Below are 17,801 nucleotides of genomic sequence, written 5' to 3' on the forward strand. Positions count from 1 at the left end.
TAGTTTCATCCAGCTTATAAGTACCTGGCTACCAGGTTCGTGTAACTGGTCATGAGGGCTGAATATTTTTCATGCAAATGATAGTAGGAAGGGTGAGTTTTCAAGTCAGTTCCTCAAAGGTCTGTTCTTTTCACAGCCTAGAGGCTAGGGCTCTCTGAATGAATGCAGTTTATGGATTGCTGTAGTTATTTTAAGCCACCTTACCGGACATCACCTAAACATTCACTATTGTTAAGTATGTGAATAAAAACAGTTCTATAATTTTTCTTCACAGGTCAAACCTCTTCTAAGGAATCACTGATTTCCATTAGAACTAATACTTATGATTAGTGTTTCTTTGAGGTTAAAAGTAAGCTATCCCCCCAAAGTATGTCTGACATACATTCTGTATTGATCACTATGAACTATAAATGTATCCCTGAAAGCATCCCTGGCAGCCACAGAATGTCTCTTGCAAGCCCCAGGTTTCATAAGTTGAAAGACGCTTCACTGGGCATTTTATTGCCTTTCTTGTTTTAAAATATATGTTAATGCTGAAAAAAAAATACATTATTAGAGTTCATGCTATGTCACAGTGACGCCAAGAACAAAAAAGGGTGAGGAAAACAGTCTCCACATGTGTGAGGTAGCAAAACTGGGTGTGAAGTGCACTGTTCATGAGAAAAGCCTTGCCAGAGATAACTTACTTCCTGATGGGTGTGCAGGAGCACAGACAGTTGTGAGTGTGATGCATTCTGACGGAAATGTCGGCAGTCAGCAGAATGCCTAGAGCCTGGCCATCATAGACTGTGCTAAGAAGAAGCTGTCCTGGGTTTGAGGCCTCACACCCATGAGAGTCCACATGCTTTCACCTTGGACTTTTAGGAGGGTGAAGTAGGATAATCTATTGAGACTGTGATTAGACAGTAGGCTGTAAGCAAGAAATTTGCTATGCTGATCTGATGTTTAAATTGTTAATTGTTTATTCTCCAGACTGCTTCAAAAGGTTGAGTGGCATTGTACACTGTATCTGAGACTTCCTAGTTGTACTTAGCTTCTTGTGAAGCTGGAAACAGCCTGACTCTCTTCAGTGTGGGCTCTTCTGTTCACATATTCTGTGAATCCATTTATATAAAAACTTAGTACAGGGGTCTCTATAGAGACGGGAGCATTTACGCATCCTTTGACATCAGATGGGTGTTAGGATCTGAATGTCCTCCATAGGATTATAATTTAAACACTTCCTATTTTGACAGTCCTGGAGGCATTAAGAGATGGTACAAGTAAGTTATGAGGGGTGACAGGATTTTGAAGTTATACTCACCAGATGGTGGCCTGAGCTCTCTGTTTCATGGTCTGTGTGATGTGAGGACATTGTGCTTCATTCTCACCATTATGAACTCTCTACCATGCCAATCCCACCATGCCAGTGAAATCTTCCTGAAATCATGTCATCTGTTAGTACTGTTGGCTATTTTGGTCATAGTAACATAATAATTCAGATAGTGATTGAGAGGGGAAAGAAAGAAGAGATAAGGTTGGGGGACTAATAGCTAAAGGGTTTGGAATTTCTTTTTGAAATGATAAAAAATGTTCTAAAATTGACTAGTTATGATTACTCATTTGGACATATACTAAGAACCATCTAGTTGTATTTATTAAATGGATATGTTGCATGGTATGTAAGCTATATTTCAGTAACAATATGGAAAAGAAAGAATTGAAGTGTTAATCTGACATAGTTTTGTTGGACTCATTGCTTACTCTCAGAAGTGTCTTATATATTTGAATATCTAATTTGCTGATCCAGTAAAGTTAGGTGCTGTATTACACACTACTATTATTTTTCCTATGGAAAAAGAACAAGAGCACATAAAATGTATTTCAAATCAGAATTAACAAATGGGAATTACATAGCTATAAAGTCTGCTATATTACTTAGGTAATGAAGAATGTGAGTATAGTGTATTATATTTGGCCTAGTCTCCAAAGATCCATGAGAGGCAAAGATACTTGGAGTGTACCAAGAATAGCATTGACTGTTTTGTTACGGTGGTGCATTTAGGTCCTGGAACTGAGTTGGGTTCATGCATTGTGCTTCATAATTCAGAGGAAGTTTAAATTATAATTTACCCAGAATCCAGATAAGTAAGTGTGCTTTCCAAGTTTTGCCTGTTCTTTGTATGGACTTTGTTTGTATAGCTACCTGAGCTGGGACTTAGATATAAGAAAAATTTGTTCATTGCAGGTTATTGTCTGATTTAGATTATAGATTTTTGGCTCATACTATGCAGTGGTTAGTATTCATGGTAGTTTCATACAAGGCATAATATATAGCCAGTTTATCCATATTTAATACATTCTATCATCAATCTGCTTACCCTAATTATTAAAGAATTAACATTGAAATTGTCAAAATAATGATTTGAAATAAATTTGTCTGTTTGTAAACAGTTAAAATATGAGATGCCAAATGGTAAGTCTCAGTATAGATGTTGAAGGAATGCACCTTGAGTAGGAATATTTCACTTAACTGCTGGGCTATTTTTAGTTTATTTATTTAGGTTTTTGTTATGTATATGTTTAGTTATTACTAAAATATTAGTTTATTTTAGCCAGGCGTGGTGGTGCACGCTTTTAATCACAGCATTCGGGAGGCAGAGATAGGAGGATTGCTGTGAGTTCAAGGCCACCCTGAGACTACCTAGTGAATTCCAGGTCAACCTGGACCAGAGTGAGACCCTACCTCAAAATGAAAAAGTTAACTTTTTAAGTATTATATTTTTATTTATTGGAGAGAGAGAGAATGGGCATGCCAGGGCCTGTAGCCACTGCAAATGAATTCCAGACACACGTGTGGGTCCTGGGGAACTGAACTTGGGTCCTTTGGCTTTGTAGGCAAATGTCTTAACTGCTAAGCCCTTTCTCCAGCCCCTGTTCTTGTATTTTCTGAGCAACTGATCTTTTCTGAGCAGTAAAGTTTTCCCTTCTAGTTAGAGGAAAATGATATGACTTCTTAAAACAACTTCAAACTATGAACCTAAATGAGCTTAGCTAATCTAGCCTTTCAGTTGGACATTCTTTCTTGGGATCCTAGTTATGCATATGAAAACTATAGACAGAAGTGGTTCCATGTTTTTTAATTTAATAGAAAATATAACTGATTTTAAAGTAAAAGGTATGAATAAAGTATAAAGTATTTGGAATTACAGTATTGAAATAGTACATTATAATTTTTTATTTACTTCCTAGGTTTTACCAATTCTTGAGATTCTGTATCACGTTGAAGAAAGAAATTCACACCATGTATATATGGCCCTTATTATCCTGTTGATGCTTACAGAAGATGATGGCTTTAATAGGTCTGTTCATGAAGTGGTAAGTTGCTGTTATTTTGATTTCAGTTACAGAGTAGATATCCTTCTATAACCTTTACTTGGTTATACCAATTAGATATTTGTGTGAGGACTTATATTAGAAATGGCATGTTTTTATTCAGGATTATGAAGCAAATGCTGGTGTCATTCCCTCCCCCCTTTTTTGAATGATAATTAGCTATTATTAAAATAGTCAAAATGTTTCTTTAGTAAATGTTGAAAATTTTTTTTTGCTGCTTCTTGATTCATTTACATGTATAAAATTTACTAGCTTCTATTCATTGTCCATAGTGCTGGATTATATAAGGATATTTTCATACAAATATGTAATGTACTTGGAATATATTTCCACCCAGGGCCCCCTACCTTTCCCTTTGTTACAGTTTCACTTCCACTTTCATGTCATATGCACATACATGAATTTATATATCTCTACAAAAGCTAGGAACCACAAGTCAGAGAAAAAAATGTGTCATTTGTCTTTTTCTTTTTTCATGTCTTTCTGAAACTGACTTAATTCACTTAGTGTGACTGTCTCCAGCTGCTTGTGTTTTCCCATAAGTGACAATATAAGTTTGTTGCATGTGTATGTGCGCACGTGTGCTTTTAAACTTTTTATTGACAAATTTCATACACATACACACATACCATTATCATAATCCCCTTCCATGACCTTCCCTTTGCCCCTTCCTGAATCCCCCTTCCACTGAATCCCTTCTTCTTTCCAAGTAGTCTCTTCTCTTTTGATGCCATCACTTTTTTCCCTGCTATTATACAGGTCTTGTGTAGATAGCATTAGTCATTGTGAGGTCATAAGTATTACAGTCACTTTGTGTCTAGGAGACAGTATTATAAGCACTCTTCCCTTCCTTTGACAAGGTTGCCTCACTGATATTGGTTTTCAAGGTTCAATTGCATATGGTGCTCTTACCTCTGTGTGGTCCATTCCAAGATCTCAGATGCTGGTCTGGCTTTGCGGAGTGCAGTGTGAATGCTGATGTCCAATGTACTTGGAACTCATGTCTCTATTCTTCTACAGACTGTGGTTCTGAAGCAAAGTTTCTTCTCTGTAGTCTAGAGGTATTCTGTTGTCCTGGTTTCACTGTATAGTCTCATGACATTTGCTCTGAGAGTGTTGTTCACAGAGGGTCTGAGATCCCTGTAACAGTTATGTTCTCATGGCTGGGACAAAACACCCAATCAGAAGCAGTTTATGGGAGGTAAGGATGGATTTCAGGCTTACAGCTTCAAGAGGAGGATTCATCATGGTGGAAAAAAACTGGGCAGCAGGTTCACAATGTCACACATCCTCAGAAGACAAAGAAAAGCAGCAAGAGTGAGCTGGCTCTAAACACACCCCATATGGTGGTTTGATTCAGGTGTCCCCCATAAACTTAGTTGTTTGGAATGCTAGGTTCCTAGCTGATGGAGATTTGGGAATTAACACCTCCTGGAGGTAGTGTATTATTGGGGGTGGGTTTATGGGTGTTATTGCCAGTTTCCCCTTGCCAGTGTTTGGCGCACACTCCTGTTGCTATGGTCCTGCTTATGTTGGCCAGGGGGTGATAGCCACCCTCTGCTCATGCCATTGTTTTCTCTTGCCATCATGGAGCTTCCCCTCAAGCCTATGAGCCAAAATAAATCTCTTTTCCCCACAGGCTGCTTTTGGTCAGGTGATTTCTACCAGCAATGTGAACCTGATTGCAACACCCCATAAGCTAATCAACCCCAGGTCTGCCCCAGCAGCAAGACTCCATCCCTCAAAGGCTCTCCTAGCTAGCTAAATAGGAAGCTTAATCTCAAGTACCTGAGAGTATGGGGGCACTTTACATTCAGACCACTACAGGCCCAACCAACCCATGGACTAAGCAGTGATTTTCTTTTTTAAATGATCTTTTGCTGTTGTAGTTGAATTCCTAGAAGAAAGGGTGTTCCTTGCATCTGCCTCTACTTTTGCCACATGCAACTTTTTCTACGTACTCACTGCTGTTTCAATGTCTGATTCTGAAAGCATAGTGCAGGTTTCCTGAGGTCCTATTTCTGAGGCAATGGCTTCTATCATCTACTGTTGACACTCTCTCACGAGAAGGGGAGAGTTCTCCTAAACCAAGCCATCCCTCTAGGACAGACTCTGGACTTTCTTTCTGGTTAAGCTTTGTAAAGTTCTCTATTTTACTTAGCTAGTGAAACTTGAGATGTGGCTTAGCAGTTAAAGGTTCTTGCTTGCAAAGCCTGAAAACCCGTTCAGTTCCCTACAGATACACAAAGTGGTACGTGTGTCTAGAGTTCGTTTGCAGTAGCAGGAGGACCAAGCGTGCCCATATGCACTCTTTCTCTGGTTGCTTCTTTGTCTTACTCTCAAATAAATAACTAAAAATTTTTAAAAACTGTACATACTTCCAGGTCAGCCTGGGCTAGAGACCATACCCCGGGGGGCGGGAACTATAGATACTTAGGCATCACTCACTAAATCTGTTATCCAACTTTCTACAGTTTATATCCCAGAGATTCTCTTTGATCATTCTGCTACAGTCCACCATCTTTCAGAAGTCTTTCTCCACTTTATTTCCACTTTGTAGTTTATTTGAAGTAGAATCTCACTCTAACTCAGGCTGACCTGGAATTCACTATGTAGTCTCAGGGTGGCCTCAAATTCACAACAACCCTCCTACCTCTGCCTCCTGAGTGCTGGAATTAAAGGTGTACACCACCACACCCTGCTCACATTTTTTATTTTTAAAGATTGTATATATTAAGATAAGGTTTTAATGGGAAAAAAAAAAAAAAGCAGGCTCATGTCTATTCACTTCCGGGTTCCCATTCTTCTAAGATACATGCTTTGAATCTTCCATGTTTCTAAACATTTTAATATTGTTTTTTCTTGATTTTTAGGTATTGTTATTAACCCTTATTTTCCTACTATGGCAGAGAAGTAACCAGCTCTTCTTCTTGTGCTCTCTGATTCGTAGTGTGCTTGCCAGTGCATATACCTTTCTTTGGACCATATTTTAGTTAGATTGGCTTCTATGTTATTATGATTACTTTAATTTTTGTTTGAAGTGCTGGGAATTGTACCAGGGGCTCATGAATACCAGGTACATGTGCTTCTGCTAAGCCATACCCCAACCTGTGATTATCTAACTGTGATTCTTAGTTCTGCTACTAATGTAGGACCATGGAGTTTCCTTCCATGTTCTCATGTTACTAGTTCTTAAGATCATGTATGCACCAGTTACTAATTCAACCCCAGGACTGCAACAGCATGTATTCAGACATACTACTAATTCAGTCCTCGGACTTTAACCAAATATATACAGGCATACTGCCATCCAGATGTGCTCTGTGTGGGTAGGCATTACTTATTACCCACTGCTCTGCATAGACTTCTCTCTGGCACTGTTTCTCTGTAGGCCTTTGCTTTTGGGTGGGTGGGTTGCGCAGGCCACTCTGATTTCTTGCTGCAGGATCTGGTGCGAAAAGGAAGCCAGTCTTGCTCTTTGTAAAATATAGACACTTTCTTTACTACCCTTTTCAGTAGGGATCTCCTGGTATCTCGTATCTAATGTTTCATTACCTTTTTTTCCTATTTATTAGTGTGACTGATTTGTGTTCTAAAGTGTAATTTATCATTTTATGTAGGATTAAGAACCATTTTAAAATTGAAATATAGTGTACATATAGAAAAGGCATATGTTTTAGTGGTGAAACTTAAGAACCTTACATGTTTCTCTTTTATATTAAAAATACTTTTATTTATTTGAGAATGAGTGGGTGAGTATAGGTATGACAGGGCCTATTGCCACTACATATGAATACCAGATACCTGTGCCACTTTGTGCATCTGGCTTTACGTGGGTACTGGGGAATTGAACCCAGAACATCAGACTTTGCAAGCAAGTGCCTTTACCTGATAAACCATCCCCCTACTTTTAACATTCTGACCTTTGCTATAGACTGAGTTTTGACTCTACCTGACCCCCAAATTCATATATCAAAGTCCTAATCCCCAATATGATTGTAGTTGGAGGTAGGGCTTTAGAGATACTTAAATAAGGTAGTAAAAGTGCATTTCCAACTTGATAGTACCATGATCTCTAAAGAAAAAGAAGAAAGCCAATCATGTTGACACATGCCTGTAATCCCAGCACTTATAGCAAGTTCCAAGGAAGTCTTGAGTACATGGTGAGACTGTCTCAAATAAACAGAAAACACGCACTAAGGATGTGGCTCAGCTGGTTGAGCGTTTGTCTAGCATGCGTGAAGCTCTGGGTGCAGTCACCAGCACCACATAAAGCAGGTATTGGTGGCACAGGCCTGTATAGTCTTAGCACTCAAGGGGAAGAAGCAGGAGAATGAGTAGTTCAAGGTAAACTCTGCTGCATAACAAGCTTGAAGCCAGCCTGGGCTACATGAGACCTCATTTGAAAGGAAAGGAAAGAAAAAAAAAAAGAAAGAAAAGGGGATGGGATGGAAGGGAAGGAAACAACATCAAGAAAAACCCAAACAAAGCAAAGAGAGTTCTGTTTGTGCGCGCGCGCGCGCACACACACACACACACACACACACACACTCACTCACTCATGTGATCACAGCAGGAAAGTGGCCATAGGAGAGCAGAAGAAAGTCCTCAGGAGAAAACCAGTCAGGTAGTACCTTGATCTTGGACTTCCCAGCTTCCATACCATGAAAAAATAAATTCCTCCTGCTCAAGCCACCAGGTCAACCATATTTTTCTTTACCTATGTTATTACCACCAGTAGAAGACATGGCCATTCCTAGCCTCATAGGAGACAACTTCAGGTCCTTTCATGGTCAGCATAGCACCTCAGTGGAGCTAACTGCTACCCGGACCTTGCTCACAGTAGATCAGTCCTGCCTTTTGTTTTTTTCTTTGCTTTCTTTTTATTTATTTTCAAGCAGAAAGAGATAGAGAGGTGTTGCAGTCTGGTTCACATTGCTGGTAGAAATCACCCAACCAAGAGCAGCTTCTGGGAAAAAGGTTTATTTTGGCTTACAGACTTGAGGGGAAGCTCCATGATGGCAGGGAAAACGATGGCATGAGCAGAGGGTGGACATCACCCTCTGACCCACATAAGGTGGACAACAGGAATTAGGAGAGTGTGCCAAACACTAGCAAGGGAAAACTGGCTATAACACCCATAAGCCTGCCCCCAACAATTCACTCCCTCCAGGAGGCATTAATTCCCCAAATCTCCATCAGCTGGGGACCTAGCATTCAGGACACCTAAGTTTATGGGGGACGCCTGAATCAAACCACCACAAGAGGAAAGAGGACAGAAAGAATGGGTGCACCAGGGCCTCTCGCCACTGCAGATGAACTCCAGATGCATGCTCCACTTTGTGCATCTGGCTTTACGTAGGTACTGGGGAATTGAAATCTGGGTCGTTAGGCTTTGCAGGTCAGTGCTTTAACCACTGAGCAATCTCTTCAGCCTCGTCTTGCCTTTTTTTTGAACTGTTATGTATTCTCTGATAGTCACTCAGGGTGGTTAGTGAAATGAGCACCCATCTGATTGTATCATTAATGAAATGTTCAAATGTGCAATGTTAAACAGATCCTAGCTCATCTAGAGAGTAACAGAGTAAATGAAAATAGAGAAGGGAACATAATGAGGATTTATGTAGGTCTGCATTAGAGAGAGACAGTGAGTGAGAATGGGCACACCAGGGCCTCTAGGCCCTGCAAATGAACTCCAGACGCATATGCCACCATGTGCATCTGGCTTACATGGGACCTGGAGAATTGAACCTGGGTCTTTAGGCTTTGCCATTTCTCCAGCCAATCTGTTTTTGATCCCTTCCTTTCCCATGCATAATAGTACAAATTAATGGGTTAAATGTTTGTTCTGACTTTCTCTACATGGAACCATGTAGGTCTAATGTTCATACTAAGTGTCTCTTCATGTAAAATTACATACTGACATCTCATTTTAATGTGAATTTTTTCATTTCCTAATGCTTCAGTGATACTGGACATTGTAACATGCTTTCGTTTGTTTATATATCTTCGTTGTGAAGGATCTTTCCAAATCTTTTAGCTGTAGTGTTTTATTGAGAACTTTAATAAATCAACATGTAGGAATTTGATCATTTTCCAGTCCTTATATCTTTTTTTGTCCCTTCTCATCCATCCTTTGAGGACCCTCCTCTTGAAGGGGAATTCTTTCTGTTTTGTTTTCTTTGCTTTTGTCCTCATCATAGTTTTAAATTGCAGTTTTTATCTGAAGTAATTATAGATCCACATGTGGTTGTAAGGAGTTTTGTGCCCTCTACTCTCTGACTCTTAGAAACAACAGTGTACTAGCACAGCCAGCCTATTAACACTGATGCAGTAGTGGTCCAGAACATTGCCACTCTGCAGGGAGATTCCCCTCTTTGCTCTTACGTAGTCACATCTTTTTAAAAAAAGATTGTTTTATTAGTTGCTGTAAGAATTGTATATTCTTGATCATATGCTTTTTTGTCTTCTAGTCTGTTAATATAGTGGCATGTACTGATAATTTTCCCCAGAGTCTCATGTTGCCTCAGATTCACTATGTAGTTGAGTATGACCTTGAACTCTTGACCCTTCTGTCATTCCTCATCCCTTGCTAGGATTACTGTCATGCTCAGTTCATTAAACAAATCCTGCCTTTCTTAGGTTAAACTGTATTTGGCCATACTATATTATATTTTTTAAGTATTTTCTTATACAATTTGGTTAAGCTTTAAGCTTTGTTTGTTTGTGTTTTTTGAGGAATTTATATATGTTCCTAGTTCATTGCCATGAAGTTCACAATATACTTATTTTAAAATTTTTTTGTTTATTTTTATTTATTTGAGAGAGATAGACAGACAGAGAAAGAGGCAAACAGAGAGAGAGAATGGGTGCACCAGGGCCTCCAGCCACTGCAAACGAACTCTAGATGTATGCGTCACCTTGTGCATCTGGCTTACGTAGGTCCTGGGGAATTGAGCCTTGAACTGAGGTCCTTAGGCTTCACAGGCACATGCTTAACCACTAAGCCATTTCTCCAGCCTTATTGTTTATTGATTTATTCTTTTGTGAGTTTTTTTTAAAGGTGAAAAGCTTAGAGTTTGTTTTTTAAGTCTGTATTTTTCCATTATAGACAATCTATGGGAACAGTTTTCAGACCTTAGACATCTGATAAAACAGGAGATTACATGATCCTAGTGGGGAAAAGAAACACAAAAAATTTAAATAATACTTTAATGAACTTGAAAATATATTAAAATAAAATTTATAAGTACTACTATTTATAAGTACTAAAGTGTTAATATTTGATTAAGAAAAAGTTTCATGTTGTTTTAATGTAAATAACATGCTCATTTGTTAATTAGAAGTCATAAGTGTTAACCTTAGATAAAATCATTTTAGAAATTTTTTGTATGCATGTTTGCGTAACAAAGAACATGAATGAATAAGGTGAAATGAATTTATAAAATTGAAATTACACATATAAGATATATTTGACAAAAATAGTTTTGTTGAATTTAGCTACAGTTACCAAAATTTCAGTTTTCCCTTATCTCCCTCCTTCCTTCTCTTCTTATCTATCATGTATCTATGTTTTGTGATAAGAGGCCTATGATAGCATCAAAGTTGTTATGTAGCCCAGGCTGGCCTCAAACCTATATTCTCCAATCTCCCCCTCCTGACTGTTGGAATCCAGGCATGTGCTGCCACATCTGGTACGTTATTTCTCTAGGTATAATATTCTAGAGGTATAACATGTGCCCTCAAATGTTTTTAGCTGTAGTGCTGTTGTACCTTTTATGTGTTGTGCTCAGGATAAAAATTTATAGTAACTATTTCTCTTATCATCTGTCTAGAATGATCTGTATTTTCATTTTTCCCAGTATTTCTATTTAGAATTTCAAAGTTTTCCTCTTGAAGAAATTTTCTTGTATTTCTAATTTTTCTATTTTCCTGTTATTCTGTTCCTTCTTGGATTCTTATTAAGTAGATATTGGACTTTCTCTTTTATATTTTATATATAGAACTTGACAGTTTAGTCTTCCATACCAAAATTCACTTCTCTGTACTTATATTCTGCTAATGTCTTTGTCTATAAAATTTTAGGTATTGTGTTTTTAACCTTCAGCAGCCTTTCTTTCTGCTGTAATTTTTTTTGTGTGATTCTTCCTTCCCATAGCAGTCTTCCTATTTTATGGATGCAGTATTCTGTCAGATCTTACCTAATACACTAATTAAGATCTTGTAAAAAAAAATTCCTAGCTTCCTAAGCAATCTCTGTTTAATTCTAGGTCTGTTTGTTTGCTTATTCATTTTGCAATTCATTATTTATGAACACTGTTATATTTGATTATAGAACCAGTCCTCACATACTTATTAGCAGTCTGCTATGTTTTTTTTTAATATTTATTTATTTAAGAGCAAAAGACATAGAGAGAATGGGTGTTCTAGGGCCTCCTGCTACTCCAAATGAACTCCAGACACATGTGCCACTTTGTACATCTGGCTTTACATAGGTACAGGGGAATTAAACCTGGGTCATCAGGCTTTGCAATCAAGTGTTATTAATGACTGTGCCATCTTCTCAACCAAATATTGTGCTATTTTTATATACCTACTTTGCCCTAACCATCTTTTGTATTTTGTCTACAGTCTTTTAAAATAAATTATATATCCATAGTTTGACTTGTAAACTTTAGTATCCACTATAGTAAGTATAGACTTTAAAAATACATAACCACAAAGGGCATGGTGGCGAAACCTTGAATCCCTGCACTCAGAGACTCTGAGACTACATAGTGAATTCCAGGTCAGCCTGGGCTCTTAGAGGGAGACCCTTCTTTGAAAAACCAAAATAAGTAAACAAACAAACCATAATCCATAATAATCATATTATTATAGTGAATAATAATCTTGTAATTATTTTCTCCAGATATCTTTAAATGTCCTTTTAATTATTAATTTATTCATTTGCTTGTTTTGTGGTGATGGGGTAGAACCTAGGGCCTCACACATGCTATAAGCATACACTTTGCCACTCAGCTACCTCTTCAGTTTAAATTTTTTTAAAGTTATTTTCATTTTGAGAGAGAAAAAGAGGCAGAGAGAGAGAGAGAATGGGCATGCCAAGACCTTCAGCCTGACGAACTCCAGATGCATGTGTCCCTTTCTGTGCATGTGCGACATTGCGTACTTGCATCACCTTATGTGTCTGGCTTACATGGGACCTGGAGATTTGAACATGAGTTCTTAGGCTTCACAGGCAAGCTCCTTAACTGCTAAGTCATTTCTTCAGCCCCTAAAATATATTTTTCAGAGCTGGTTTGACTCATATTTCAAAGTCTAGTCATTGCATTTAGTTCTTAACTGTTAAATCTATAGTAGTAATTATATCACTTATTAAAGAAACTTGAGTTTTTAAAGGTGTGCCCCACCAGACCAAGACAAAACTTTATTTTTGTATATAAGTGTATATTTTTATATATTTATACAGTTAATTAGAGCACAGGTGTGATTTGATTCAGTGTTATTCTTATTTATTTATTTATTTATTGTTTGATGGTGGGGGGGTAGGGAATGCCAGGGCTTCTAGCTACTGCAAATGAACTCCAGATGTATGTGCCACTGGCTTTATGTGGGTACTGGGGAAATCAAACGTTGGTCCTTAGGCTTTGTAGTCAAGCACATTTATTGCTGAGCCATTTCGTCAGCCGGTATTCTCTTTTAGATTCTTGAATTCCATTTTTTTTCCTCTCTGAGGTAAGGTCTCACTCTAGCTCAGACAGACCTGGAATTTACAGTATCAGGATGACCTTGAACTCATGACACTCCTCTTACCTCTGCCTACCTAGTGCTGGGATTAAAGGTGTGCACCACCATGCCCAGCTTTGAATTCCTTTTTGTAAAAAGTAATTTTATTTTTATTTACTTATGAGAGAGAGAGAGAAAAAATGGGCACACCAAGGCCTCATGTCACTACAAACAAACTTCAGATGCATGCACTACCTTGGTGCATCTGGCTTGCATGGGTATTGGGGACACAAACCTGGGTCCTTAGGCTTTGCAGGCAAGCACCTTAACCACTAAGCCATCTCTCTAGTTCTCTTGAATTTCTTCACTTTTTTAGTGTTGCTTTGTGTTTGATAGTTTAAAAATAAAAATAAAAAACACAAGTGAAGCCAGGCGTGGTAGTGCACGCCTTTAATCCCAGCACTTAGGAGGCAGTGGTAGGAGGATTGCTGAGCTCAAGGCCACCCTGAGACTCCATAGTGAATTCCAGGACAGCTTGCGCTAGAGTGAGACCCTACCTCAATCCCCCCACCCCTCAAAATAATAATAAACCATGAGTGAAGACTTAGATATAGAAGTTATCTGGGATGTCCCTCAGCATTTGTGAATGGAGACTTGGCTGTGCCAGGCAGATGGGTGTATCTTCTTCTTCTTTTTTAAAAATTTTATTTACTTGAGAGAAGGAGGCAGTGAGAAGGGGAGAGAGAGAATGGGCACGCCAGGTCGTACAGCCACTACAAATGAACTCCATATGCTTGCACCACCTTGTGCATATGGCTTTTGTGGGTCCTGGGAAAGTGAACCTGGGTCCTTTGGCTTTGCAGGCAAGTCCCTTAACCACTAAGCCATCTCTCCAGCCCGGGTGGATCTTCTTATTGGAGAGTACAAGAACAGCGCAGAAGGCTCTGTGTCTCTCACACTTTGGAGAGAACAAGACAGCACTTTGATTTTTCTCAAGTAAAAGAGACAGGACTTGTAATAACCTTAATAGAAGACCATCGTGGAGCTCTGGTGCTCCCCTGAGCCTGTTGGTTGGTTGATTTGCATTTTACCCTATTTGTGGCAGCCAAGAATTGGCTGTTCTGTGTGTGTCTGTGTGTCTGTGTATGTCTGTCTCCTCCTTCCCTGACACCCCTGTTACAAATACGCTATGGAAATGCCTCAGTTTGGGTTCCTTAAGTTTGGAGGTATGCTTCCGAGCTGCTTATTGAGAACAGGTGCAGGAGAACATTGGGCATCTCTTCTTTCTAAAAAAAAAACCAACGAAGTATTTATTTATTTATTAGAGTCAGAGAGAGGGGGTAAGAGAGAGTGAGAGTGGGAATGGGCACGCCAGGACTTCAAGCCACTGCAAATGAATTCCAGGTGCGTGCGCTCCCTTGTGCATCTGGCTAATGTGGGTCTTGGGGAATTGAACCTGGGCCCTTTGGCTTTGCAAGCAAGCACTAACTGCTAAGCCATCTCTCCAGCCCCAGGGCATATCTTCTTGAATGTGGGGCTCACGGCACTCCTGGCCTATCTCCTAAGCATATTTAGAGGTTTTCTGCACTTTGTTGGGAAAGTTCTACTTCTCAACACCTACCCTGTCTTATGTTTGCTTTCAAATTGTTAAGCTCTACTTGTTTTTTTCTGTCCCTATCATCCTATGTGCTTTATCTCTAGATTCATCTCCTGTTTGACTACTAACGATATTATTAGTAGATACCCTCTTGCTTTTCAGACCCACTTGTCTTAATCTATTTAAGAAGGAAGGAAAAGAATACATTAGTGCCAATTACTTACTAGAACTGAAAATCCTAGTTTACTTTTTACAGCCTCACTTATCTTCAAAGCGAAATTGGCTTATCAAAAAGAGTCGACATGGAGTAATTTCTTTTTTCCTAAGGCAATCATTTTTATTTGGACTTTTCTTCCCCATTACAGATATTAAGAAATATTACTTGGTATTCAGAACGAGTTTTAACTGAAATCTCACTTGGGAGTCTCCTGATTTTGGTTGTAATAAGAACCATTCAATATAATATGACTAGAACAAGAGTAAGTATTCTATAGCTATTTTCTAACTTTATGCATACAGTATAATAAAAAGACTGTTGTTGGAAGCAATCTCAACTTCTATAGGACAAAATTTTCGTGAAAGATGATAGGTAACATTAGGTCAGTATTCACTATATTACATGATTATATTGTAAGTTGTTTCTTACTACTTAATTGTCATGATTGGAATTATTTTACACAAAATGGAAAGTAAACCATGTGTCACATTTAGTTCAAAAACTGTATGTCTTCATTGGATTGATGACACTGATGTGCCATATACATAAATATTTAGAATCAATAGTTCAAGTTGGCTACATAGAGAACTTGAGATCAGCCTGGGGTACATGAGACACTATCAAAAAATAAAAAGGTAATTAAAAAGTACAAGAGAGCAAGTGCTTAAAAGAGAAAAAAATAATTCTGATGGGTTCTACTTATATTATCTGGAAGGAAGTTTCAGTTCTAGTCAATAGAAATATATAAATAGAAATCAATATGCAGAATTCACAGATAAATGTTAAATTTATGTAAGCATTTCCACTTAGTTTTCTTTGTGGGGCTAGTATAAATATATATTTATATTTTCTCTGATATTCTAGGAGCCAGATGGGTTACAGATCTTAGTAAATCTAAGCATTTCTCCAGCAAATGGTTTCAGTGTTCTTCATAGTAACAATGAAAACTGTAGCATCATCATATTTTGTGCCCATTGCTATTTCCAAAGGAGTTGTGAAAATGTTATTTTAATGCTTTATAGATTTGGGAACTAAATAATTGGGATCATGACCTCAAACATCTATAGCTAGTGATAGTTGAGTTTAACATTTGCTTATAATTAACCTTGCTTAAAATATAGAGAGACTTGATGCATGTTTAAATGTGCTTTTTGTTTCTAACAGGACAAGTACCTTCACACCAATTGTCTGGCAGCTTTAGCAAATATGTCAGCACAGTTCCGTTCTCTCCACCAGTACGCCGCCCAGAGGATCATCAGGTAAATACAAGCCTTAAGAGAAGTACTGAGTTTTACCTTGGCAACATTTTAAAAATGCTTTATGTGCAAAATGACAAATTTTCTTAGTGGATTTTTATTACTTTCTTATCTGGTTGAAAATATCCGGTTCAGTTTTGTTTTCTGATCCACTTGATCAAAGTTAATTGTATTTTTGTTAAATCTTCTTCATAAACTAGCTTTGATACACCTGATTTTAGGTATTGTATATTATCTTTTTGTTTTGTTTTGTTTCGTTCTTTGAGATAGGCTCTCACTCTAGCCAAGGCTGTCTTAAAAATTCACTGTGTTGTCTCAGGCTGTCATTGAACTCATGGTGATCTTCCTACCTCTGCCTCCCAAGAGCCAGGGTTAAGTGTCCACCATTATACCTGGGATATATATTATCTTTTCAGAGAAACACTTACTTTTCTTAGTAATGAAAAATAAATCTTAATATATTTGCTGAACATCATGCTACATTTATGGTTACCTGTGTTTGTTTTTGTGGTGCTGAGAATTGACTCAAGGTTGTATGTATACTCAACAGGTATTCTACCATTCAGCTATACCCTCAGCCTCAAGAATTCTTTTTATAGACCTTTATCTTCTTCTCTTGTGCTGCTGTAGGAAATTACTGGCTTATGTATATCAACATAAATTCATTATTTTACAAGCCTATAGATTAGAAGTCCAGCGCCGATCTCTCACTAGTGCAGAAACATAGATGAGTAATTGTGTTTCTTTCTGGATCTTCTGCAGGAGAATCTATATCCTGGTATTTTCTTGCTGCTGGAAAAGGTCTCATGCTGGTTTCTGCCACTACTTTCAGAACCATTGTTAACTTCCTTGTACATCACATCACCCTGACATCCCTTTTAATTTCCTCTTCTATTTATGTGTATTACTTTGTCTTTTCTGGGACAAAATATCTTACCAGAAACAGGTTAGGGAAGGATAGGGTTTAATTTAGCCTATAGTTATGAGGGGAAATTTCATCATGGTGGGTGGGGAGCATGGCAGGAGCAGAAAGCTGGTTCACAGTAACACATCAGAAGGAAGGAAGTAGAGAGAATAAGTGGGGCTGGGCTGTAATACCTCAAGGCCTGCCCCCAGTGACATACTTCCTCCAGCCAGGTTCCACTTCAGTCTATGGACAACATGTTAAATTCAAACTACCACAATAGACTATTTTCTTGTCTGTATTTAAACAGAAGATCTCTATCAAAGGTATGAATTCTGTGTTCTTTATAGAGGTGTCTGGTGGAAGGCTTTACTACCAGGTAACCACATATAAGAACTCTTTTTCTTTAACCTCTTCACTTAATTAGATTTTGAAGGAATGATGGCACAAGTGACTCCACTTTGTTATTAATGTTGGTTTCCTTGAGATAACTCATTATGTAGTATAGGCTGGCCTTGAACTTGTAGCCCAGGTTACATTTAAACTTAGAATTATTCTGCCTCAGCCTCTGAAGTGCTTGTTACAAATGTGTGTTACCATGCCCAGTGTGACAATGAGATTTTTCCCCATTGGTCTGATCTGACCTGTACCTAGGGGTGGGCATTACTGAGTAACAGATACTAAGGAGTCTGAAAGATCCTTTTGACTTAAATTCAAGCAACT

At 38.2% G+C, this 17,801-nt stretch overlaps 1 protein-coding gene across 3 annotated transcripts in view; it reads left to right on the forward strand.

Moving 5' to 3' along the window:
* Positions 1–17,801, forward strand: part of Dym (dymeclin) — a 522,785-nt gene that overhangs the window by 210,448 nt on the left and 294,536 nt on the right. For all 3 annotated transcript variants that reach the window (XM_045142835.1, XM_045142833.1, XM_045142834.1), the window contains exons 11-13: positions 3,232–3,357; positions 15,067–15,180; positions 16,083–16,177. In XM_045142835.1, coding sequence (XP_044998770.1) covers positions 3,232–3,357; positions 15,067–15,180; positions 16,083–16,177 — 335 coding nt within the window. The remainder of the gene's footprint in view (positions 1–3,231; positions 3,358–15,066; positions 15,181–16,082; positions 16,178–17,801) is intronic.

This window comes from Jaculus jaculus, chromosome 2 (assembly GCF_020740685.1).
Source record: "Jaculus jaculus isolate mJacJac1 chromosome 2, mJacJac1.mat.Y.cur, whole genome shotgun sequence".
Classification (NCBI taxonomy): Eukaryota; Metazoa; Chordata; class Mammalia; order Rodentia; family Dipodidae; genus Jaculus; species Jaculus jaculus.